At 41.1% G+C, this 26,315-nt stretch overlaps 1 protein-coding gene across 1 annotated transcript; it reads right to left on the bottom strand.

Moving 5' to 3' along the window:
- LOC311142799 (protein NipSnap homolog 2-like) lies at positions 1-26,315 on the bottom strand. Its single transcript, XM_084178480.1, has 10 exons — positions 25,806-26,315; positions 4,973-5,112; positions 4,743-4,788; positions 4,438-4,532; positions 4,283-4,353; positions 3,906-4,046; positions 3,793-3,824; positions 3,087-3,181; positions 636-719; positions 1-510 (listed from the first exon to the last, which is right to left on the bottom strand). Exons 1-10 carry the CDS (start codon positions 25,895-25,897, stop codon positions 446-448), a joined length of 861 nt encoding a protein of 286 aa, XP_084034606.1. The 5' UTR covers positions 25,898-26,315; the 3' UTR covers positions 1-445.

Consider the following 26,315-nt stretch of genomic DNA (forward strand, 5'->3'; position numbering starts at 1 on the left):
TTATCTTTCATCAGAAGTTTAATTCAATATGTACAACTAATCTTAATAAAGCACTGCATTTCACATTTAATACATTGACAAACCGTTCCTATCCCGTCCCCCTATCTAGCAGTATGGGACAGTCCAACTAGACATTTACAATTAATGATAAAATCTCCATGTCTGGTCAAAGCCCTACTATCTACATTCTGTACGCATGTCATTTTGACTGTTTTTAACCGAAGACATTTTATGCCCACACAGGAAAGACAAAAACAAAAAGGATATCAAAGTGAAACCAGAAGTCTCAAGCATGTGGATGTCATTGCTGAAACTCCTGGAAGTACAGTGAGAGCACACTCTGTTGGTCAGTTACGTTCTCTATGTTTCAGTGTGGTGGTGGGCTTGGTAGTCGGGATCTCCCCTGGGTGCTGGCAGGGGTAGGGGTTACTTCAGAGGGGAGGTCTTACTTCAGAGGGGAGGTCTTCATGGGGATCATTATTCTGGACTCCATGTGCTGAATCAGCGGAACTGACAGAGGAGAGGAATGAAGAGGGTCACAAACATATTACTACACTTTCAGCGCTTCATATGTTAGCTTGAAGAAGGATGGACAGAGAGCAAGAGTGAGATGCACAGAAAGACAGCCAACTGACCTGTGTAATAGACAACCTCATCCCAGCCGTCATGTTGCCAAGCTGCGTTCCTGGTGTCTTCTCTCGACTGGAGGTCTTTGTAGGCTAGAAACAGACAATACACAGAAAGCATTCATATCAAAGTCACTGAGAAATGTCCATGCTGTATAGTTGATTTGTTATTTTGTTGATACTGTATTTTGTTGAGTACGTACAGTGTATGTACAACTCAACAAAATAAGGCATTAATTCAAACCAGACATGTTGGATAACCCATCTGAAACTATAATAATTGAGTTGGTGCAAAATGTGTCCCAGGTACATTTCCATGTCACCCAGTGTTACTTAATCCTGGTCCTGGGGACCCAAAGGGGTGGACATTTTAGTTTTTGCCCTAGTACTACACACCTGGTTCCACAAAGTCTTGATGATTAATTGATTATTTGAATAAGGTGTGTAAAGCTTAGGCACCAGGATTAAGAAACACTGCCCTAAATCAGGGTTTGTTCTGACAGTGGCAAGTCAAATTCAAGGACTTAAGTACTTTTTCAAGCACTAATAATTATTTTCAAGGACCAATTTGTAATAGTTCATATTGTGCAATTGTTTCTAGTCGTCACTACCTTCCAAGTTCTACTCAATAATATGTTGTTTCAGTACTTATTTACTACATACATGAATGGTAAGTCAGTACTGATGATTTTGTAATTTGACTAGTGATGAGCACTGATGACATGCCTACTAGTGAACAGACATTTCCTATTCGCATTACTACACAATTCCAGCTTAATGACTGTTTTTATTGGGCATTTGGGAATCTACTACTTAATAGCTACTAAAAAGGGTCTTGCTTCTGACTGGCAGCTTTAGTGTTACCGGTCGGGAGAACTATGTGAGGAAAAACGGCACGTGAACAGCTACCAGAACGGCAGGAGCACGGCTGCCGCTTGATAAATCGGAATATCGCAGGTGCCCCGTGAATAAGGCGATTGGCAAAAAAAGCTCTGGAGTTTGTTGCAGAGAAAAAGTTACAACGTAGAACTAGCACCAGCGCAGGATGCAGCGTTGTGTCTTTCCCCCTTCATGTGGCTCTTCAGGGCCAATTCACCCATGCTCGCAATGTTAAAGTCTGACGCATTTTTTGCAAAAAAGGTCAGTTCTGTGCCTGGCTGAGTGGCAGTGTGGGTGGAATGAGCGAGCTCGCCTGGCGCCACAGCGCGAAATACGTGAAGAAAAAACTCAGTAGTCATCCTGGAAATTAATTAATAAGACCAATACATATTTCTAAAATGTTCTCCTCATTTTAACCTCTTTAAGGATCGGACCCTTTTTTTTTCAATTTTCGCCTAAAATGACACCGAAATCTAACTGCCTGTAGCTCAGGACCTGAAGCAAGGATATGCATTTTCTTGATACCATTTAAAAGGAAACACTTTGAAGTTTGTGGAAATGTGAAATTAATGTAGGAGAATATAACACATTAGATCTGGTAAAAGATAATACAAACAAAAAAAAATTGTTTTCTATTTCCTTTTTTCATCTTTGAAATGCAAGAGAAAGGCCACAATAAAATATTGCAGTTTAGGCACAATTTAGATTTTGGCCACTAGATGGCCAAACAGTGTGTGTGCAAAGTTTGAGATTGATACAGTGAAGCGTTGCAATACAGATCTATTTTGTATCAAGTCTGGCCAAATGTGCCGAATTAGTCAATTGATGCATTTTCAACTACATAACTATAGAGAACATACAAAAATGATATGGTAATACAAAATGTAAGTTTATACACTTCCAGGAATGTCATACATGATGGATCATTAGCTTGTACACTAACTTTCACACATCTAGATGGCCGGGCGGGGTGGGTGGGTGCGGAGCCAGAGAAAGCAAGGGTTCAAACTGTAGAACCCAGTTCTTACATTTGAATATAAAAATTGATTTTATCAAACAAAACTATGCTACATTTTATCTCTGGGACCCTCAGGATGACAAATCAGAGCAAGATTACTGAATGTAAGTACATTATTTACCTTCAGAGGTGAATGTATCAAATCAGTTGCCGTGATAAGTTTTTTGTTGTTGTGCACTCTCCTCAAACAATAGCATGGTATTTTTTCACTGTAATAGCTACTGTAAATTGAACAGTGCAGTTAGATTAACAAGAATTTAAGCTTTCTGCCCATATAAGACATGTCTATGTCCTGGAAAGTTTGCTGTTACTTACAACAGTCATGCTAATCACATTAGCGCACGTTAGCTCAACCGTCCCGTATACGGGACACCGATCCCGTAGAGGTTAGTTGAAGTACCAACTTGAGAAAATGTCTGATTTTCAAGGTATTCCAGTACTTGAATTTCAGAGTGACAAATTCAAGTACTTTAAGCACCTCAAGCACCTTGTGCGAACCCTACTAAATAAACTGTAGAGAGCGGTGATAGAGAGGGGTCATTCTTGTGGTTGTCTCGTCTTACCCCAGAGGTGATGCACCATGTAGAGGCTGCCGATCTGCGAGAAGAACCCTCCCACAGCCTCACTGTTCTGCTGCCGGAACTCTATGGCCCGAGCCCTGCCATACACAAGGAACACACGCTGATGTCACATGACACACAGCAGCCAATCAAAACAGCCTTATGACAGCATTTGTTCATCCTGCGCTTTATTAAATAACTACAACAGAGCACAGAGAGAATGCTGATGATACCTTTTGCTGAACACACTATCTTGCTTCAGACAGATTTTTTTTAAATTTCACCATTGAGTTATCGATTTCATGTTTGAATCAATGCAATGCTTTAATCATCCAATTTCCTGCATCGCTGTTCAGTCCCCCACGTAAAAGGATTTGACAGGCAGATTGTACCTTATTGTTGTTCTGTCATTTCAATTCTGTCAAACAGTGATTTGAATTGACAAATTACAGCAGGCATATTCTACTTAAAGTCGCCATATCGAATAATCACTTCATAATAACCCCTCGTCCATTTTCAGTCATGCTCAAGACGTCATGCAACGGAAGTGCAGGTCAGAGGTACCGTACAGGTGTATCAACTACATGATAGAAGGAACCAAGTGACATTGTCTCTACCAGTGTCTAGGAAAAGTGACATTGAATAAATTAAATGAAAAGGAGGACATTTATGCAAAACCTACAAAACAATAAGAAAAAAGATGCCTTACCAGTAGTTTCCCCACTCAATCATAGTTCCAGGCTGAAAGAAGAAGAGAGAATGAGTATTATATAGAGTGAGTGAGATGAAGTGAGACAGAGAGATGGAGAAAGTCAGTCTAACCCTGAGCTGGTATGAGCGGAGCTCATAGATGTTGGGTCCTGGGCGGGGGGTGGGCTCGTTCCAGAAGCTGAACTCCAGCAGCAGCTGGTTACGACGAGACAGCAACATCTTCCCCCGCTCATTCCTGTACTCCATGAACTCCTACAAAACCACATGTAATGGTTCAAGAACTGGAAAGGAAATGCACTCCCAAATCTGGATATATGCAGGTTTGTTGTAATGTATACCTAACATGATTCAAAAGACGAAATTCCTGCAGACTGCTTCTTTCAAAGTAATAAGTAGACCACAGTATTGTAAGTACTGTGCGGGAATTTCTTACTTTTCATTATAGAAACCCTATATAGTGACATTTGTGAGCCAACTTTCCTACTAACCTTATTTTGCCGGAGTTTGTTCATGACCTCTGTCAGGGCTGGGTAGCCTCCCCGATATCTCCACAGGTGAACTGGGACACAGAGAGAGGAGGTGAGTGTGTGTGTGTGCATGTATATGAGTGTGTCTCTGTATGTGTGTGTATGTGTGTCCTTACCTGCCTGGTCCTGCTCTCCATACCATGTGTTCCAGGTGCCAAGCAGCTCACAGGGGTAGTGAGAGTCAGCGTTGATGGAGGGCAGAACCTCCTCACTGAGGACACGCATAACAAAACAAAAATGAAATATTCGTTGACAATCCTACGAACAATCCCTGTAAACATTGGTGACTCTGTCCTAACCTTTTCACACACATCTTCGAAAGCATTTACTACAGACTCTCCATTGTCTAACAATGCTGCTGTTCGAGTGTTATTTGCTTTTAAATAAAGATGGAGTTTGGTTGGAGGTAGGGGTATCTTACCAAAGTTTGTTGTAAGCATCAAGGCACTCGGGCTTGACATTGTGAACTGTAAAAGAAGAGAAAGAGTTTAAGTATGTAACAGTGTGGCAGTGGCCTGGGGAAAAAGTCTAACACCTTTCAATCTATGTTAATCCTGTGTTAAAAAACCCCACAATGAAGCCATTGTAATGTAGACACACAGGCGTCACAACCAAACCCTTGAGTGTGTGTGAGTGAGAGAGATAACCTACACTGTATTTTGTAGAGGTTGGTGTCTTCCTTCTTAGCCAGTAGTTGAGAGTGGGCATCCTTTCTGGGGTCGACCTTCCTGACGAACAGAGACTTGAACCAGCTGTCCTCACGGTTCCTATTGGTGGATGCTGATAGACTCCTGGACAAGACGTAAGACAGCGTTAGGACACCATATATATTTTTTAAAAATCTTTACTTATCCAGGATAGTCTCATTGAGATCAAATCTACTTTTCAAGAGAGACTTGGTCCAACCAAGACAGCAGCAGTTTTCCCAAAATGGCATTATATATCATATTATACCAATGTTTAAGCATACAGTGAGGGAAAAAAGTATTTGATCCCCTGCTGATTTTGTACGTTTGCCCACTGACAAAGAAATGATCAGTCTATAATTTTAATGGTAGGTTTATTTGAACAGTGAGAGAGACAGAATAACAACAAAAAAATCAAGAAAAACACGTCAAAAATGTTATAAATTGATTAGCATTTTAATTAGGGAAATAAGTATTTGACCCCTCTGCAAAACATGACTTAGTACTTGGTGGCAAAACCCTTGTTGGCAATCACAGAGGTCAGACGTTTCTTGTAGTTGGCCACCAGGTTTGCACACATCTCAGGAGGGATTTTGTTCCAATCCTCTTTGCAGATCTTTTCCAAGTCATTAAGGTTTTGAGGCTGACGTTTGGCAACTCGAACCTTCAGCTCCCTCCACAGATTTTCTATGGGATTAAGGTCTGGAGACTGGCTAGGCCACTCCGGGACCTTAATGTGCTCTTCTTGAGCCACTCCTTTGTTGCCTTGGCCGTGTGTTTTGGGTCATTGTCATGCTGGAATACCCATCTACGACCCATTTTCAATGCCCTGCTGAGGGAAGGAGGTTCTCACCCAAGATTTGACGGTACATGGCCCCGTCCATCGTCCTTTTGATGCAGTGAAGTTGTCCTGTCCCCTTAGCAGAAAAACACCCCCAAAGCATAATGTTTCCACCTCCATGTTTGACAGTGGGGATGGTGTTCTTGGGGTCATAGGCAGCATTCCTCCTCCAAACACGGCGAGTTGAGTTGACGCCAAAGAGCTCGATTTTGGTCTCATCTGACCACAACACTTTCACCCAGTTCTCCTCTGAATCATTCAGATGTTCATTGGCAAACTTCAGACTGCCCTGTATACGTGCTTTCTTGAGCAGGGGGACCTTGCGGGCGCTGCAGGATTTCAGTCCTTCACGGCGTAGTGTGTTACCAATTGTTTTCTTGGTGACTATGGTCCCAGCTGCCTTGAGCTCATTGACAAGATCCTTCCGTGTAGTTCTGGGCTGATTCCTCACCGTTCTCATGATCATTGCAACTCCACGAGGTGAGATCTTGCATGGAGCCCCAGACCGAGGGTGATTGACCGTCATCTTGAACTTCTTCCATTTTCTAATAATTGCGCCAACAGTTGTTGCCTTCTCACCAAGCTGCTTGCCTATTGTCCTGTAGCCCATCCCAGCCTTGTGCAGGTCTACAATTGTATCCCTGATGTCCTTACACAGCTCTCTGGTCTTGGCCATTGTGGAGAGGTTGGAGTCTGTTTGATTGAGTGTGTGGACAGGTGTCTTTTATACAGGTAACGAGTTCAAACAGGTGCAGTTAATACAGGTAATGAGTGGAGAACAGGAGGGCTTCTTAAAGAAAAACTAACAGGTCTGTGAGAGCCGGAATTCTTACTGGTTGGTAGGTGATCAAATATTTATGTCATGCAATAAAAAGCAAATTAATTACTTAAAAATCATACAATGTGATTTTCTGGATTTTTGTTTTAGATTCCGTCTCTCACAGTTGAAGTGTACCTATGATAAAAATTACAGACCTCTACATGCTTTGTAAGTAGGAAAACCTGCAAAATCGGCAGTGTATCAAATACTTGTTCTCCCCACTGTAGCAGGGGGTGTAAAGCCATAACACAAGTTTTTCCAGCAACAGACTATGATTGATAATGTCAAAAGTCGCACTGAAGTCTAACAAAACAACCCCCACAATCTTTTTATCATCAATTTCTCTTAGCCAATCATCAGTAATTTGTGTAAGTGCTGTGCTTGTTGAATGTCCTTCCCTATAAGCGTGCTGAAAGTCTGTTGTCAATTTGTCTACTGTAAAATAGCATTGTATCTGGTCAAACAATTTATTCCAAAAGTTTACAAAGGGTTGGTAACAGGCTGATTGGTCAGCTATTTGAGCCAGTAGCAATGACATGGCTCTCAGAATGTTTAGCGTTGGACCGAGCTTTAAAATTGAATAGACTCTGTTGAATGAATGATGTTAAAAGCTGCTTGATCGTTTTCAAAAGCCAAAGTTATTATTATTATTATTATTATTATTAAAGTCAAACTGCTGCCACTTGAGAAGAGAATAAAAATGTACATCAGCGGTCTCAATATGTCTTTAGGAAGCTGTGCATCTTTTTTGCATTCCAAACCTTTCACTACTTGCCGAAATTTGTAAGGATTACCCAGATTATCAGCAGTATATTTGAGGTAGTGGTCTGCTTTCAGCTCATAGAAACACCCTGATTTAGAAGGTGTTTAAAAGCTATCCAATCATGAGCTGAATCAGACCCTCTTGCTTTAGCTCACATAGCATTTAGTTTCCTTATGATTTCAGCTAGTTAATCTGAGAACCAAGGGTTGTCTCTGCCATTAATTCTGTATTGTTTGAAAGGGGCATGCTTGTTGCATACATCCTGGAATGCTTTGTGGAAGTAAGAAAATTCTAATTCAACATCAGGGATGAATTCAACTCTATTCCAGGCAATGTCAAAAACATAATGTAAAAAACCCAGAATATCAAACTGCTTCCAGTTTCTTTTCATGATGATACGTGGAGGTAGTTTAGGAATTTGACCATCCCTTACACAGGAAACAGCACAGTGATCACTTAGGGTATATCATTAGCAAAAACATCAGAAGCAAGTTGGTTAAAATAAGATCAAATCAAAAGAGGATTTCAGAGGACACTGTGCATTCACAACTTTGTTACACTGTTAACAAAATGTGGAAAAGGGGGTCTGAATACTTTCGGGTTGCACTGTGTAACAAACAGTACCAGTCAAAAGTTGACACACCTACTCATTCAAGGGTTTTCTTAATTTTTATTATTTTCTACATTGTAGAATAATAGTGAAGACATCAAAACGATTAAATAACACATATGGAATCATGTAGTAACCAACAAAGTGTTAAATCAAAATATATTTTTGATTTGAGTTTCTTCAAAGTAGCCACCCTTTGCCTTGATGACAGCTTTGCACACTCCTGGCATTCTCTCAACCAGCTTCATCAGGTAGTCACCTGGAACGCATTTCAATTAACAGGTGTGCCTTGTTAAAAGTTAATTTGTGGAATGTATCATTTGTTTTTCAACAGGACAATGACCCAACACACCTCCAGGCTGTGTAAGGGCTATTTGACCAAGAAGGAGAGTGATTGAGTGCTGCATCAGATCACCCGACATCAACCCAATTGAGATGGTTTGGGATGAGTTGGACCGCAGAGTGAAGGAAAAGCAGCCAACAAGTGCTCAGCATATGTGGGAACTCCTTCAAGACTGTTGGAAAATAATTCCAGGTGAAGCTGGTTGAGAGAATGCCAAGAGTGTGCAAAGCTGTCATCATGGCAAAGGGTGACACTTTGAAGAATCTAAAACATAAAATATATTTTGATTTATTTAACACTTTTTTGGTTACTGATTCCATGTGTGTTATTTCATAGGGTCATGTAATCATCTAGCGAATTATGGGCGCTACACACTTAAGCAGACCAAGATCCAATTGGTCGGCCCCTGTGGACTTCTTGTTGTCTATTGCTAGCAAAGCATCCAGGACTTATTTTTCTGTAAATGGCCTAAAAGAAAAGCTTTGACTATCATTTCTCTGATCATTCAGCAAGTTTCCCCTATCAGCATCCAGCCCAATATCATTGTGAATAGGCTTAGAAGTTATTTCAAAGAGATAGCCCGCTGAAATAAAATGGTGATTAAATGCATAAATTCTGGCTTTATTTTTGTAATCCAGCCAGGATTAATTTGTTGTGGCACAGAGGAGGAAGTAGAACCCTTCAGGGATTTTACAGTTTTCCAGACTTTAGCCGGGTTACCATTACAATCCGAAAGAAAGAGTGGTTACATAATAATCAGATTTAGCCTTTCTGATTTGTATTACACAATGATTCCTCAGTTGCTTAAAAGCTTGCCAGTCCGGGCCTAAGCCTGTGTTCCTGGCCTTGACCCAATCATAATCTCTTTTATAAATGACTTCTGATAATTCCGGAGTGTACCAGGCATTCGATCTACCTTTAACCCTTTTTTGAAGGGAGCATGATTATCCACAATAGTATTTAAGACATCTGCAAAAAGGCGCAAAGCTAAATCAGGTTCAGGGATAGCTGAAATACAATCAACGTCACTAAAGACCATGTAAAAAAGCCTGTTCACTGAAGTTTTTCAAGTTCCTCTTTGTGATGAGACGAGGCTTAGATTTTGTATTCTTACATCTCTAACACAAACAACTGGGCAATGGTCACTAATGTCTTGGGCGAAGAGACCAGTAGAAACATTTATCTGGTGTATTCATTCAAATAAGATCAAATCAGGTGGTTGCAGGCCATATCTGATGGTTGATATTGATATAGTTGGTATGGCTATATGATTGCATAGAACTGCACCATTTGGTCTATTCCTATTAGTAATAAAGGAAGGAGTAGAAATTGGAATTACTTTTCCAAGGTTAGCGCTATAGGACCTGAGGCCACAACCTATGTCAATATGTGACCCGTTTCAAGAAGTAGGCGTATGTTGCACGTCACTACTTCACAGGAGAGGCATTTGAACATAATACATTTCTTTGGGCAGAAATGCCTTCAGGAACGTGAACTTTCACGTGCCTTAATAACAAACTTGTATGACATCGGTAAACACTAATAAAATTGTTCATTTACGAGCATAGTTTGTTTAGCCACGGAAAAAGACAGGAACCTTCAAGCTAGCCATGTTTGGCTGAGATAATGAATAGGCTGGACATGCCCAGAGATGAGTTTGGATTGGTCTGCCATGAAACGTTTCTGTCTAGAACATGAGCAGTGTTGCTACTGCTCTCAACAACTTTGCTGCCCTGAATTTAGCAGGCGCTATCGACAAAGATCAGTGGGAAAAAGTTGGCTTTCTTTCTGCACACGGTCAGTGTGAACCAGAGTGACTTGACACAACGGGCCAAACAAGCTGTAGCTAGTTACAAACAAAACGGAAAAGACACAGGACGTCTTACTTAGTTACAGTGGTTCCAGTCTGCCGTGAAGCGTTCATCCATGTATACGGGTAAGAGTCTAGCTACATTCAGATATGTTTCTAATTTTGTCAGAAAGTAGTTTTCATTGCAAGTTAAAGCGTACTGTTAACTAGCTAGTGAACATTATGTGTATGATCTGTGCAGTAATATTATTAGTATTTTAGAATCCATTTGCATTGCTAGTTATAGCCTAATGTTAGCTAGCTCGCTAACATTGAACCTAGTTGGTTAGCTTTAGACTGCAGATTCATACTACAGCGTTTCATGCATGGTGGCTAGCTATGACAATCCGTTTGTACTGCAGCTATGAGTAGGGATAATGGTTCATTGTTTAGCTAGCTAGCTAGCTACATGTCTAAACAAAAGACTCCACTTCGCCAGATGATTACATGACCCATCAAGTTAGCCAAGTGTGTCTGGGGGTGATTACGGCCATCTATTGTATTTCATTAACATGTGTTTCTAGACAATAGTGACCCATCCACTTATCTAGATGTGGCTGGGGGGTGGTTATAGCATTTCTTTCACATGACCCATCAATTTAGATAAAGTGTGTCTGGGTAAGCATCATCTAATAATGATAAAATATTTTATCTGGACATTTTCTATTTTTGACATTGCTACTATGCAAATATCTAAGTAACCATTTCACTGTAACGTTTACACCTTGTGTCGTGTTCATGTGACAAATAAACTTATATTTGATATAGAGATGGTAGTTTGAAGAACATGACCTGCACCAAACTGAGGAACCTGTGATTGTCACAAAATCATCTCACCTTGCAGGGACGTCATGTGTCAATCTATAGAAAGCATTTAAAGTGCCCTCTATGTCCCAGTCTATGAAGTCAAATGCATTTCGAAACGCATTGTGGACACTGTGCAAGGAACATGTTCCAATGGCAATTAGCCCTCTGTCTGTGGCTTCTGCAAGGACATTAGATGTGAATTCTCTGTAAAACTTGTGGTTAACATTTGGTCCATCCATCAAAATTTGGAGGAGGTGAGACATGTTAAGTTTATCATCTGTCGACTCTGTGAAGTGAGAAAGACAGTCCTTAGCTGTGCTATGTCCCATGAAGGATGAGTCCAGGTAGTGTGGTAACCTTGTTGGTTGTGGGGTCTAGAAACCTTACATGGACAACCATTTGCATGAGCTGAAGTGGTTTGTTCAGCGATTCATCAAAAATCAGCACATAACCATTCTTCTGCAACTTGTCCAGGAGGTGGTGCCGAAAGTAAGGTGCAAGAGCATTACTGATCATGTAGGCCATCTTCTTCTCCCCACAGGTACAGTGGGGGAAAAAAGTATTTAGTCAGCCACCAATTGTGCAAGTTCTCCCACTTAAAAAGATGAGAGAGGCCTGTAATTTTCATCATAGGTACACGTCAACTATGACAGACAAAATGAGGAAAAGAAATCCAGAAAATCACATTGTAGGATTTTTAATAAATGTATTTGCAAATTATGGTGGGAAATAAGTATTTGGTCAATAACAAAAGTTTCTCAATACTTTGTTATATACCCTTTGTTGGCAATGACACAGGTCAAACGTTTTCTGTAAGTCTTCACAAGGTTTTCATACACTGTTGCTGGTATTTTGGCCCATTCCTCCATGCAGATCTCCTCTAGAGCAGTGATGTTTTGGGGCTGTCGCTGGGCAACACGGACTTTCAACTCCCTCCAAAGATTTTCTATGGGGTTGAGATCTGGAGACTGGCTAGGCCACTCCAGGACCTTGAAATGCTTCTTACGAAGCCACTCCTTCGTTGCCCGGGCACTGTGTTTGGGATCATTGTCATGCTGAAAGACCCAGCCACGTTTCATCTTCAATGCCCTTGCTGATGGAAGGAGGTTTTCACTCAAAATCTCACGATACATGGCCCCATTCATTCTTTCCTTTACACGGATCAGTCGTCCTGGTCCCTTTGCAGAAAAACAGCCCCAAAGCATGATATTTCCACCCCCATGCTTCGCAGTAGGTATGGTGTTCTTTGGATGCAACTCAGCATTCTTTGTCCTCCAAACACGACGAGTTGAGTTTTTACCAAAAAGTTATATTTTGGTTTCATCTGACCATATGACATTCTCCCAATCCTCTTCTGGATCATCCAAATGCACTCTAGCAAACTTCAGACGGGCCTGGACATGTACTGGCTTAAGCAGGGGGACACGTCTGCACTGCAGGATTTGAGTCCCTGGCGGCGTAGTGTGTTACTGATGGTAGGCTTTGTTACTTTGGTCCCAGCTCTCTGCAGGTCATTCACTAGGTCCCCCTGTGTGGTTCTGGGATTTTTGCTCACCGTTCTTGTGATCATTTTGACCCCACAGGGTGAGATCTTGCGTGGAGCCCCAGATCGAGGGAGATTATCAGTGGTCTTGTATGTCTTCCATTTCCTAATAATTGCTCCCACAGTTGATTTCTTCAAACCAAGCTGCAGATTCAGTCTTCCCAGCCTGGTGCAGGTCTACAATTTTGTTTCTGGTGTCCTTTGACAGCTCTTTGGTCTTGGCCATAGTGGAGTTTGGAGTGTGACTGTTTGAGGTTGTGGACATGTGTCTTTTATACTGATAACAAGTTCAAACAGCTGCCATTAATACAGGTAACGAGTGGGGGACAGAGGAGCCTCTTAAAGAAGAAGTTACAGGTCTGTGAGAGCCAGAAATCTTGCTTGTTTGTAGGTGACCAAATACTTATTTTCCACCATAATTTGCAAATAAATTCATAAAAAATCCTACAATGTGATTTTCTGGAATTTTTTTTCTCATTTTGTCTGTCATAGTTGACGTGTACCTATGATGAAAATTACAGGCCTCTCTCATCTTTTTAAGTGGGAGAACTTGCACAATTGGTGGCTGACTAAATACTTTTTTTCCCCACTGTATATGACTTGCCAATAGCACTGTCCGGACACATAAAGGGGAAAATTGCGGCATTGTCCTCTGCACTTTTGCAGGAGTAGTGGGAGACGAAACTCTTCATTGTCCATAGGATCTCTGTGCGCCATGAATCGTTGTTTCAGACCCATGAAGAGAGGTTTGTGGAGGATTCTGAGAGCAAGAAAACAAATAGCAATAATTAACTTTTCTTGTGGATGGTCTTTCTGAAAAGACATCCACAACACCTTAAAAACAATGAAATTCAGCTCATGTTAGGTTGTTTTTGTAATGACTATAATAATAATAATAATAATAATATGCCATTTAGCAGACGCTTTTATCCAAAGCGACTTACAGTCATGCGTGCATACATTTTTTGTGTATGGGTGGGTCCCTTTACTTGACATTTACACAGTGTACAAAACATTAAGAACACCAACTATTTCCATGACAGACTGACCAGGTGAATCCAGGTGAAAGCTATGGTCCCTTATTGATGTCACTTCTTAAATCCACTTCAAGTCAGTTTCGATGAAGGTGAGAAGACAGATTAAAGAAGGACTTTTAAGCCTTGAGACAATTGAGAAATGGAGTGTGTATGTGTGCCATTCAGAGGGTGAATGGGCAAGACAAAATATTTAAAGTGCCTTTGAACGGGGTATGGTGGTGCAACTCAATATTAGGAAGGTGTCCTTAATGTTTTGTACACTCAGTGTATAGCCAACTACCTCTTACATTTCATCTTCAACCCTTAAACCCATAGCCTATGCTACATATTGCATGTATTTTCACATCCCCTTCAAACCAATGCCAGTAGCTATATTATCATTGAACAGACATACCATATATAAAATAGAACAACAATGGTAATTAAAACCATGGTTTCAAGTTATGTTTATTAAAAATGTCTTGCAAGATAGCTTGCTAACATTTAGCTAGCTAGCTGACTACTCAATGTTAGTTAGCTAGCTTGCTATTTTAGCCAAGTTGGCTAACGTTTGCTGGCTAGCATCATTTCGTCCAAATCATTCAACACACTCACTCTCCCAGATCACCTGCCTTGAAGTAGGCAAAGATAAAGTGCTATAGTTATCTAGAAATCGTTTAATACTTCAGCTCCCTTAGCTAAGAGAACTAACTAACTAGCTAGCTTCAGCTGGTAAACTCTGGTTTGCTTACGTTAGCTAGTAGTTAATTCTAATTCATACTTGAAACATTTCTTTACCTGTTGGTCTGGTTGTGCTGAAGCTCTGGAGGTTGTTGCAGAGAAAAAGTCACAATGTAGAACTGGCGCCAGCCTGGGCTGCAGCTTTGTGTCTTTCCCGCTTCATGTGGCTCTTCAGGGCCGATTCACCCATGCTTGCAATGTCAAAGTCTTTGACACATCTTTTGCACCTTGCACGGTGTGGGTTGGTTGGGTCTGGAAAACCCATTCATAAACATCAATATCCTGCCAGGCAGGGTTGAATCTACATTTTCCTGGCATTTTAGCTGTCGTTGTGACGTTTGGCGGCGCCTCATCAGTTAGTTCTGTACCTGCCTGGCTGAGTGGCAGTGTGGGTGGAATGAGCAAGCTCGCTTGGCAACCAGAGCGCGAAACACGTGAGATTTTTGCTTTTGTAAGACCAATACATTTAAAAAATATTTTTCATATTAACAAATTGTATCATTTTCTGTTCTCCTCTCATTTTAATTAAAGTACTTTTCAAGTACCAACTTGAGAAAATGTCTGAGTTTCAAGGTATTAAAGTACTTGAATTTCAGAGTGCTAAATCCAAGTACTTCAAGCACCTTGTGCGAACTCTGCGCACACCAATACACCGATTTGAGAGTCAAACTATCACTTAATTAACAGCCAACCATTGTCAGTGTTGATATCCAATGCCGGGTCGTGATTTGTTTAAGTTAAATAACAAAGCAACTGATTTGTTTCTGCCCCGTTTCAGCAGCCTCTCAGAATCTCCATCCGATATTCTAGAATTTAGATGACTGTCTTAAACTAATTATCTTCTAACCAGTGATGTAAATATTATTTTCAGATTGAAATATCTCACGTTTCCATGTGGTTTTTAAGGTGTGGTAGTTTCAAAAGCGCATACAACCCCATTTCCCCCCTAACCGATACGAGTGATTTATTGCCACTTGTCAAAACAGGGCTTTGGTGCGTGTGAAGTTTATAAGGTGCTTGTTTAAAAAAATACAAGTAATATGATTACTACTGTTGCACATGTGTGTGTAGATAGTACATTTTAGGGTTAGGTTTTCAATATATCACAAACTGTTTCTGCATATTGGTTATTGATTTGGACACAATAATACTGTTTTGACATTCAGCTATTTATCAAAATGTCTTGTCAACAGGAAGCAGCGGTAAAATAATTTTCAGCTTAAGTTTTAGGAATATAAAATGGACCTTTCAACATTAATTTCCAATGGTGTTGTACTTAAAATCTAGTAAAAACTGCTGAATGAGTCCAAAAACGTGCTGTGATTGATAGATGTTTTATGATATCAGAAATCACCAAAACGGGTTTGCCTTTTCTTGGACACATGGGAAAATGGATTGGAACAAACCCTGTAAAGGCGACTATAGAAGTGGCCTAGTTAAAGTGTTGGCACATCGTTTAAAGCCACCACAGTAACGTTAGCTCATCTCAACAAAGTTTACTGTCTGTGACAACTTCATAGAGGAAATACAGTAGACATTAATTTCACAGATAGAACAAGGAGCCAGATGTTTCACCGGATGTATAAATCTGAAGCATCCGGTTGGAATTTCCACTCCCCACCAATTATGGTGAGGAGAGGAAGCCCAGTGGCCGGCAGTGGTAATGTATGGAGTGAGATTGAACTGGGCCGACATTCTGCTGATTTTCTCATCAAAGAAAAGCCTGATCTCAATACAGTTCTGTTCCCAAAACTAAAAGATGTTACGTACAGAGTGCACTAAGTTTTGTAGACAAGACTGTTGGCCAAAGTAAAAAAAAAAAAAAAAAAAAAAGTCATTGTTTACAAGGAGTGCAAGGGCGAATTGAGTTATTGCACACGGGCACTTCACAGAGAAGGCATTCCCTAACGGAAATATGCTAATATATGCTAGAACATGCCAATAGGATCTTGCTAGCTCGTGCTTGGCTCTGCCAACCTCCTCGCTTGTTTTGCCCACTGCTTCCATTGAAAACGACACAGATGAACTATCTTTGGTTAAATATCTTTGTTAATATCATTGAATATAGTTATGAACACAGATGCGACGTACAAAACAGTAGTAATGTATTTATGACCAGTGTTGGGGTACTCAGATTACTTTGTGGTAACGAGTAACTTAACACGTTAGATTTTACATTTAAGTAATCAGTTAGTTACTTTTCAAATAAGCAAATTGTTACATTTAAATTGTTTCCTTTTTTCCCGTTTTTTTCTTTCTGTTTCTTCAAGAACGTTGTAGAAGGAAGCTAGCTAGCAAGATGGCATAAACAACAGCCTTTACATTGTGGAAGTATTTACATGATTTTGAATTGGTAGAAGAAAAGGAGAAAAAACATCATAAAATGCAAACTGTGCCTCTGGGATAAGCACTTGTAAACTGCAAAGAACTCAACTTCAAATATCAAGAAGCACCTTCTGGCCAACAAAGCTCCACAAGACTGGTGGAGAAAGACCCACGCCAGCCGATTGCCGTTGATGCTTAGGATGACATGGCTTCTGCTCCAAAACAGCAAATGCTAGATTTCTGTTGGGTTAAACCGGTCCCCCGAGAGAACTAAATGAACTTGTAGCTGGCTATGTTGTGGAGGAGATCTTTCTGTAAGATTATAAAGAAGATCCCTATGACACGTAACAGGGAGGGGACAGTGTCTGACAGATAGACATTTGCTAGCTACCTTGACAAAGCCTATTCAGAGATGGAGACAGAACTGCAAACAACTTTGATGGCTTGGAATACGTTTCAACCACAGCTGACTTGTGGACAGCACACAACACAATGTATGGGAATGACAGCCCACTGGATCCATCCCTCTACTTTGCAGCACGGGAAAGCTACGATTACATGCAGAAGAGTCAGGGGAAGACACACGTATGATACGATTGCTGGTGCTAGAGGCGTCAATACAGACTCTGGTTCGATCCTGGGCTGTATTACAACCGGCCGTGATCGGGAGTCCCATAGGGCGGCGCACAAATTGGCCCAGCGTTGTCCGGGTTAGGGGAGGCCGGGGTAGGCCGTCATTGTAAATAAGAATGTGTTCTTAACTGACTTGCCTAGTTAAATAAAAGGTTAAATAAAATAAAAAAAATAAAAAATAGAGCAGATTCATTCACATATGGCCTGAGTCAAAAAATGACTGCCACCGTCACTGACAACGGTTCCAATTTTGTGAAAGCATTTAAAATGTTTAAGGTTGACGATAAAGAGGAAGAGAAGAGTGAAGATGTTACCTTTGCGGATTTAGATTGAGTGCTCACCGGTGGTTGCGACATGGATTCCAACGACGACAACCAACTGATTGTTCTCCCGCCACATGACAGGTGCGAGTCCCACACCCTTAATCTTATATCAAGTAATGACGTGGACAAATGGCTGAAGGCAAATGGTGATTGAAAAGCTGTGTACAGGAGCGCCACTGGAAAGTGTTCGGCCCTGTGGACCAAGGTTAGTCGATCAACGGTGGCATCAGAGAGCTTGGAGGAGTATAGCAGGAGAAAGCTTCTGGTACCCACTACGAGGTGGAACTCATTTCACAATGTCCTGTGCAGGGTCACTGACATGCCCATAGCGGACTTGAGTCACATTTGCACCGGACTGGGCATCAAGTGCATCACAGACAGAGAATACCAGTTCCTGAAAGAGTGCGGCCTGGTACTGAAGCCGCTCTCGATGGCCTTGGATATCCTTCAAGGGGAAAACAACGGCATTTATGGTACTCTACAGCCAACACTTGAGGTCCTGATGGCTAAAACCGTGGCATTGAAGGACAACCGTATGACAGCTGGCCTCCCAGATGCCATAGTCCAGGTACGCAGGTTTTTGTTCATTCTAATAGGCCTATTCAATAACAATTGTGCCTCAGCACACCTCATTGTTCTTTCCCACAAGGTATATTTTTGTTTCTTCCATTATCAATTTAGTATTTAAACGTTTCAACCTTGACATAAGAGACACACGCACATCTAGGAAATCGAACGGTTTTATAAAGTTTTGTAATTTATTTGATGTAAATCTAATCTTGCAGGCCATCAAGACTGAGGCTTTGGCTGGCTGCGGTGACGCTTCCCAAGTTCAAGATGTGCACTCTCCGCTGAGGAAACACTGCACGAACCACCAGCGCCTCCATCACGTGCCTGCGAGAATGACTTTTTTTGCATTTGAGTTGGACAACACTCACGACGACGGTGGAAACTGAGATCACTGAGAATCTGAAGTCAGCTACAGGGACAGATCCATTGAAAAAATTTCCCAGGATCAAGCAGACTTCTTTAAAAGTCAACACTCCCAACACCATCCAGTGTGCCTGTGGAGAGACTTTTCAGCCTTGGTAGTCTTGTCCTGACTCCAAAGAGGAACCAGCTCTCTGACAGACGCTTTGAGAGACTCTTCCTCCTGCGTTATAATCGCTACTTTGGAGGAAAGCAGTGAAATAACCAAGGTCAGGTCAGGTGTGAATGTGATTGAAGGTGAGCTGCCAGTTTTATTTTGACTTTGAGTCATGAATGTTGCAACCTAATGTGTAGGCCTAGGTTTTCCTTTTGAAAAGGCCTATTGCTAACTCACAACATAAGTTTTCATATCGTCACCCAGTTTGTATCGGTTTGTAAAACAGATTGGTAGCCAGTTCTTTTTGTATTTGAGCGGTGTCCAGCTGTAAAACAGATTGGTGGCCTCCTTGTAATTTAATAAAATAATGATTAAAAAAAAATCTTTATTAAAGGAATTGTAAAGGAGATATTGTGTCTGTCAATATTACTTGAGATACCATAGCCCAGAGCTACACATAAGATTGCAGCTCAAGATGCTCAAGATGACCTGTCCCAGGTGCTGAACCCGGCGCGGACCTTTGAAATGTGTAGATTTTTATTTTGTAGCCCACTTTGTGATTTTCACCACCTTTGGTCAAGTTTGTTTGACTTCCATGCGTCTTTAAAGATTGTATGTAATTCCTTTGATAGTGTGCCATTTATTTCAATGCATTGTGTTTAGGATTTATCTGAAAGTATGCATTCGTGGTCAGTAGTTATTTTAATTTTCATGTCAACATTTCAAGTCAGGCTTGTTGTGACTTAATAGCCTGTATTTGGTGGCTTTAATATGTACAGTGCATTCGGAAAGCATTCAGACCCCTTCCCCTTTTCCACATTTTGTTACAGCCTTATTCTAAAATTGATTAAATAAAAACATTGTCATCAATCTACACACAATACCCCATAATGTCAAAGTGAAAACAGGTGTTTTGACATGTTTGCAAATGTATTAAAAATAAAAAACAGAAAAACCTTATTTACATAATTATTCAGACTATGAGACTCAAAATTGAACTCAGGTGCATCCTGTTTCCATTTATCATCCTTGAGATGTTTCTACAACTTGATTGGAGTCCACCTGTGGTAAATTCAATTGATTGGACATGATTTGGGAAAGCACACACCTATCTACATAAGGTCCCAGAGTTGACAGTGCATGTCAGAGAAAAATCCAAGCCATGAGGTTGAAGGAATTGTCCGTAGAGCTCCAAGACAGGACTGTGTAAAGGCACAGATCTGGGGAAGGGTACCAAAATATTTCTGCAGCATTGAATGTCCCCAAGAACACAGTGGCCTCCATCATTCTTAAATGGAAGAAGTTTGGAACCAACAAGACTCTTCCTAGAGCTGGCCTCCCGGCCAAACTGAGCAATCAGGGGAGAAGGGCCTTGGTCAGGGAGGTGACCAAGAACCCGACGGTCACTCTGACAGAGCTCAAGAGTTCCTCTGTGGAGATGGGAGAATCTTCCAGAAGAACAACCATTATAGAGTGGCTAGACGGAAGCCACTCCTCAGTAAAAGGCTCATGACAGCCCGCTTGGAGTTTGCCAAAAGGCACCTAAAAGACTCTCAGACCATGAGAAACAAGAAACCTGGCACCATCCCTAAGGTGAAGCATGGTGGTGGCAGCATCATGCTGTGGGGATGTTTTTCAGCGGAAGGGACTGGGAGACTAGTCAGGATCGAGGGAAAGATGAACGGAGCAAAGTACACAGAGATCCTTCATGAAAACCTGCTCAGGACCTTAGACTGGGGCGAAGGTTCACCTTCCAACAGGACAACAACCCTAAGCACACAGCCAAGACAACGCAGGAGTGGCTTCAGGACAACCAGATCCCGGACCTGAAAATAGCTGTGCAGCGACGCTCCCCATCCAACCTGACAGAGCTTGAGAGGATCTGCAGAGAAGAATGGGAGAAACTCCCCAAATACAGGTGTGCCAAGCTTGTAGCATCATACCCAATAAGACTCGAGGCTGTAATCACTACCAAAGGTGTTTCAACAAAGTACTGAGTAAAAGGGTCTGAATACTTACAGTATCTGTCAAAAGTTTGGACACACCTACTCATTCAAGGGTTTTTCTTTATTTTTACTATTTTCTACATTGTAGAATTATAGTGAAGACATCAAAACTATGAAATAACACATATAGAATCGTGTAGTCACCAAAAAAAGTGTAAAACAAATCAAAATATATTTTATATTTGAGATTCTTCAAAGTTGGTGGTGTGATGGTGCTTTGCTGGTGACACTGTCGATTATATATTTAGAATTCAAGGCACACTTAACCAGTATGGCTACCACAGCATTCTGCAGCGATGCGCCACCCCATCTGGTTTGCGCTTAGTGGGACTATCATTTGTTTTTCAACAGGACAATGACCCAAAACACACCTCCAGGCTGTGTAAGGGCTATTTGACCAAGAAGGAGAGTGATGGAGTGCTGCATCAGATGACCTGGCCTCCACAATCACCCGACCTCAACCCAATTGAGATGGTTTGGGATGAGTTGGACTGCAGAGTGAATGAAAAGCAGCCAACAAGTGCTCAGCATATGTGGGAACTCCTTCAAGCCTGTTGGAAAAGCATTCCAGGTGACTACCTCATGAAGCTGGTTGAGAGAATGCCAAGCGTGTGCAAAGCTGTCATCAAGGCAAAGGGTGGCTATTTGAAAAATCTAAAATATATTTTGATTTGTTTAACACTTTTTTGGTTACTACATGATTCCATATGTGTTATTTCATAGTTTTGATGTCTTCACTATTATTCTACAATGTAGAAAATAGTAAAAATAAAGAAAAACCCTTGAATGAGTAGGTGTCCAAACTTTTGACTGGTACTGTATGTAAATGTCATATTTCCGATTTTATTTTTATACATTTGAAAAACATTCTAAAAAAACTGTTTTTGCTTTGGCATTATGGGGTATTGTGTGTAGATTGATGAGAAATGTATATATTTTTAATCCATTTAGAATAAGGCTGTAATGTAACAAAATATGGAAAAGATCAAGGGGTCTGAATACTTTCTGAATGCACTGTATATTTATTTTCATAAAGCTGCCTAAATGTTGGTTTTGATTTATGGACAATGTTCCTTTGCTACTTTTTTTTTTGCATTCATCAGACATTTCGATAGTTTAATATGGAATTTCTCTTGGACATGGGATATTATTTATACATCTTTCTTTATTATCATAATGTGGATGCATTTCTCCTAAAGTATTTAGTCAGCCACCAATTGTGCAAGTTCTCCCACTTAAAAAGATGAGAGAGGCCTGTAATTTTCATCATAGGTACACGTCAACTATGACAGAGAAATAGAGCGAAAAAAATTCCAGAAAATCACATTGTAGGATTTTTAATGAATTTATTTGCAAATTATAGTGGAAAATAAGTATTTGGTCAATAACAAAAGTTCCTCAATACTTTGTTATATACCCTTTGTTGGCAATGACACAGGTCAAACGTTTTCTGTAAGTCTTCACAAGGTTTTCACACACTGTTGCTGGTATTTTGGCCCATTCCTCCATGCAGATCTCCTCTAGAGCAGTGATGTTTTGGGGCTGTCGCTGGGCAACACAGACTTTCAACTCCCTTCAAAGATTTTCTATGGGGTTGAGATCTGGAGACTGGCTAGGCCACTCCAGGACCTTGAAATGCTTCTTACGAAGCCACTCCTTCGTTGCCCGGGCAGTGTGTTTGGGATCATTGTCATGCTGAAAGACCCAGCCACGTTTCATCTTCAATGCCCTTGCTGATGGAAGGAGGTTTTCACTCAATATCTCACGATACATGGCCCCATTCATTCTTTCCTTTACACAGATCAGTCGTCCTGGTCCCTTTGCAGAAAAACTGCCCCAAAGCATGATGTTTCCACCCCCATGCTTCACAGTAGGTATGGTGTTCTTTGGATGCAACTCAGCATTCTTTGTCCTCCAAACACGACGAGTTGGGTTTTTACCAAAAAGTTCTATTTTGGTTTCATCTGACCATATGACATTCTCCCAATCCTCTTCTGGATCATCCAAATGCACTCTAGCAAACTTCAGACGGGCCTGGACATGTACTGGCTTAAGCAGGGGGATTTGAGTCCCTGGCGGCGTAGTGTGTTACTGATGGTAGGCTTTGTTACTTTGGTCCCAGCTCTCTGCAGGTCATTCACTAGGTCCCCCCGTATGGTTCTGGGATTTTTGCTCACCGTTCTTGTGATCATTTTGACCCCACGGGGTGAGATCTTGCGTGGAGCCCCAGATCGAGGGAGATTATCAGTGGTCTTGTATGTCTTCCATTTCCTAATAATTGCTCCCACAGTTGATTTCTTCAAACCAAGCTGCTTACCTATTGCAGATTCAGTCTTCCCAGCCTGGTGCAGGTCTACAATTTTGTTTCTGGTGTCCTTTGACAGCTCTTTGGTCTTGGCCATAGTGGAGTTTGGAGTGTGACTGTTTGAGGTTGTGGACAGGTGTCTTTTATACTGATAAGTTCAAACAGGTGCCATTAATACAGGTAACGAGTGGAGGACAGAGGAGCCTCTTAAAGAAGAAGTTACAGGTCTGTGAGAGCCAGAAATCTTGCTTGTTTGTAGGTGACCAAATACTTATTTTCCACCATAATTTGCAAATAAATTCATTAGAAATCCTACAATGTGATTTTCTGGATTTTTGTGTGTACCTATGATGAAAATTACAGGCCTCTCATCTTTTTAAGTGGGAGAACTTGCACAATTGGTGGCTGACTAAATACTTTTTTCCCCCACTGTACATTTCAATATAGGCTGCTGAACTACAAAGGCCAAATAATAATGTCACTCAGAGACTCCTGAGTGGTGCAGTGGTAACTGTGCCACTAGAGATCCTGGTTCGAATCCAGGCTCTGTCGCAGCCGGCCGCGACCGGGAGACTCATGGGCGGCGCACAATTGGCCCAGCGTCGTCCAGGGTAGGGGAGGGAATGGCCGGCAGGGATGTAGCTCAGTTGATAGAGCATGGCGTTTGTAACGCCAGGGTTGTGGGTTCGATTCCCACGGGGGGGGGCAGTATAAAAAGATATGTATTCACTAACTGTAAGTCGCTCTGGATAAGAGCGTCTGCTAAATGACTAAAATGTAAAAATGTAAATGTAATGTGATTAAAAAAATAAGACATTGTTTATTGCAAAATACACGATTCAATTTACTAAAACAACTATAAGAAAATCTGACAGATCTCGGTCTTGAGCTCTCCCATGATGTCCGATTACATCAGTGCTGCTGACAGTGTGGCGCAGACAACTCTTTAGGTGCTTAACGGCACGTTCCACTTTGAATATCCCTTGAGTACTAAGTCACTGTAATTAGAGTTACAAGCAAGTCTCAAGTCACAAGGTCTGAGTCTCAAGTCAAATCCCAAGTAGAACGGGTCGAGTCAAGTCCAAGTCATACATTCTAAGAGCAAGTCAAGCGCTTTTTTTCAAATCAAGTAAAAAAAAAAATATATATATATATATATATATATATATATACATACATACACACACGCAATGACTTGTTCAACTACAAATCGAGACCTTGGGTCTATAAGGTTGACTTTTTTGTTTAAAAAAAATGTTAGTCAGATATAAAAATACAGTGCATTTATTACAAATACAAAACTGAAATAGAACATTTACATAAGTATTCAGACCCTATTTGCTATTTTATTAGGATCCCCATTAGCTGTTGCGAAAGCAGCAGCTACTCTTCCTGGGGTCCACACAAAACATGACATAATACAGAACATTACTAGACAAGAACAGCTCAAGGACAGATCTACATACATTTAAAAATGGCACACGTAGCCTACATATGAATACATACACACAAATTATCTAGGTGAAATAGGGGAGAGGCGTTGTGCTGTGAGGTGTTGCTTTATCTGTTTTTTAAACCAGGTTTGGTGGTGCAATATGGAAGGGAGTTCCATTCAGTTTCACACTAGACCCACCAAAACCTCACTGTGCTAGCTCACTGGACCTGTGTTGATTGACAGTTGGTCCAATCAGAGGGCAGAGTGTGTTTCACTAGCCAATCAGTTATTTGCAATCGCTATACTGTCTGTGGCTGCGTGGAGAGTAGCCTAATCCACGGAGAATCTGTGCCACAAAATGAGTGACAAAACGTTACAAATAATTTCAAGTCATCAGTCTCAAGTCAAAGTCGAGTCCCGAGTATTGAGGCTCCATGTCGAAGTCAAGTCTCAAGTTATTTTATACCATGTCGAGTCTCAAGTCATCAAACGTGTGAGTCCAAGTCATGTGACTCGAGTCCACACCTCTGGTCCTAAGCAGGCGAGCCATTCTAAAGTAGTGTGCGCCCTCTACTTGGCATAACAAAGACCATCACGCGCAAGGCATTTGAGGGTTTTCTGTTTTTGGTAACGCAAAAGTAATGTGACGACTTACTTTTAATGGCAGTCACCTTATGAGTTACTTTTAAAAGTAACGTTCCCCAACACTTTATGACCTTGAAAGAGATGTTGATTGGATTTCCTTGTATGCTACAAATTTACTAATACGCAGCCAACTAGCCTGCAGTGTAATTACACGGGCAGATTTTCTGCAAATAGTTGTCATGTGCACTGATTTGCAACGACAGAACAAGTATTATATATAAACTGTGCAAAACACATTTAAAGTGTCGATACGTTGCAAGTTATTTGCAATAGTTTTGTAGAAATGTCCTACCAAGTCATGAACAACCTTTTATTAGTGTTAAGCTACTAGCTTAGCCTTAGTTAGCTGGCTATCCTTCGCATCCCAGTGTCAAAAGGGGTGTATTCATTACAACGATTCAGTTGCAAATCATTTTGCAACAGAAACTGCTTACGCCAAACGGAAAACGTTTTTCAACGAAAACGAGAGTTTCTATTGGATAAATTCAGGTAGGTCCCTCCCTGTTTCGTTTCGTTTTACTCAGTTTGTTTCCGTTTGATTCTTAAAAGGTAAACAGTTTCCGTTAAAATTAGATAGCTAGCTAACAAAGTTAGCACTATAGCACTGGCTTAGTGGGAAGGGTGAAGAGTTGTTAACTTCTAAAATAAACGATCAAATGCATATTTACTTTCAATTTGACTTTTCTCATACAAATATCCAACTAACCTGATTGAAAGTATGACTTGTCCGTTCGTCCAGACTCCATTTCTCGTCTGTTTTAGGCAGTTTCCCACATTCTGAAGGACTCGGGTCGCCATCTTTCCCTGGCCTGATTGAGTACTTGCCAGAGAAGAGGAGGCGAACCGAGAGGGACAACCCGTTCTTATGCCGCGTTCATATGCTAGTCGGAACTAGGAAACTCGGAAATGTTCAAGTTGCTTACTGGTTGGTTCAACGAATCAACAAGTCGGACATTTCCGAGTTTCCTAGTTCCGACTAGCATTTGAACGCGCCATTATTATACCTCAGCGGGGATAACTGGGGCCATAACTGTCTTCTCCAGCAGGTAGCGTATTTCGTTTTTTTTCCGCTCACCCAAGCGATTCGTTTTTGTATGGAGGTCAATGAGTGTCGAATTTGGTTAACAAAAATGTTATGGCTTATTTGCTAGAGGTGGCTTATTTGATCGTTTAGAAGTTTCGTAATGCTTACGTTGTTAGTTAGTCACGAATTACC

The sequence above is a fragment of the Coregonus lavaretus genome, assembly GCF_964263955.1.
Source record: "Coregonus lavaretus genome assembly, chromosome: 15".
NCBI classification, from domain to species: Eukaryota; Metazoa; Chordata; class Actinopteri; order Salmoniformes; family Salmonidae; genus Coregonus; species Coregonus lavaretus.

Coding starts and splice junctions, on each gene's coding strand:
- LOC311142799 (XM_084178480.1), bottom strand. CDS start 25,897: ATGGCGACCCGAGTCCTTCAGAATGTGGGAAACTGCCTAAAACAGACG. Junction 4,047..4,282: donor ACAAACTCCGGCAAAATAAG/GTTAGTAGGAAA, acceptor GTGGTTTTGTAG/GAGTTCATGGAGTACAGGAA. Junction 720..3,086: donor CATGGTGCATCACCTCTGGG/GTAAGACGAGAC, acceptor GTCTGTTTCTAG/CCTACAAAGACCTCCAGTCG.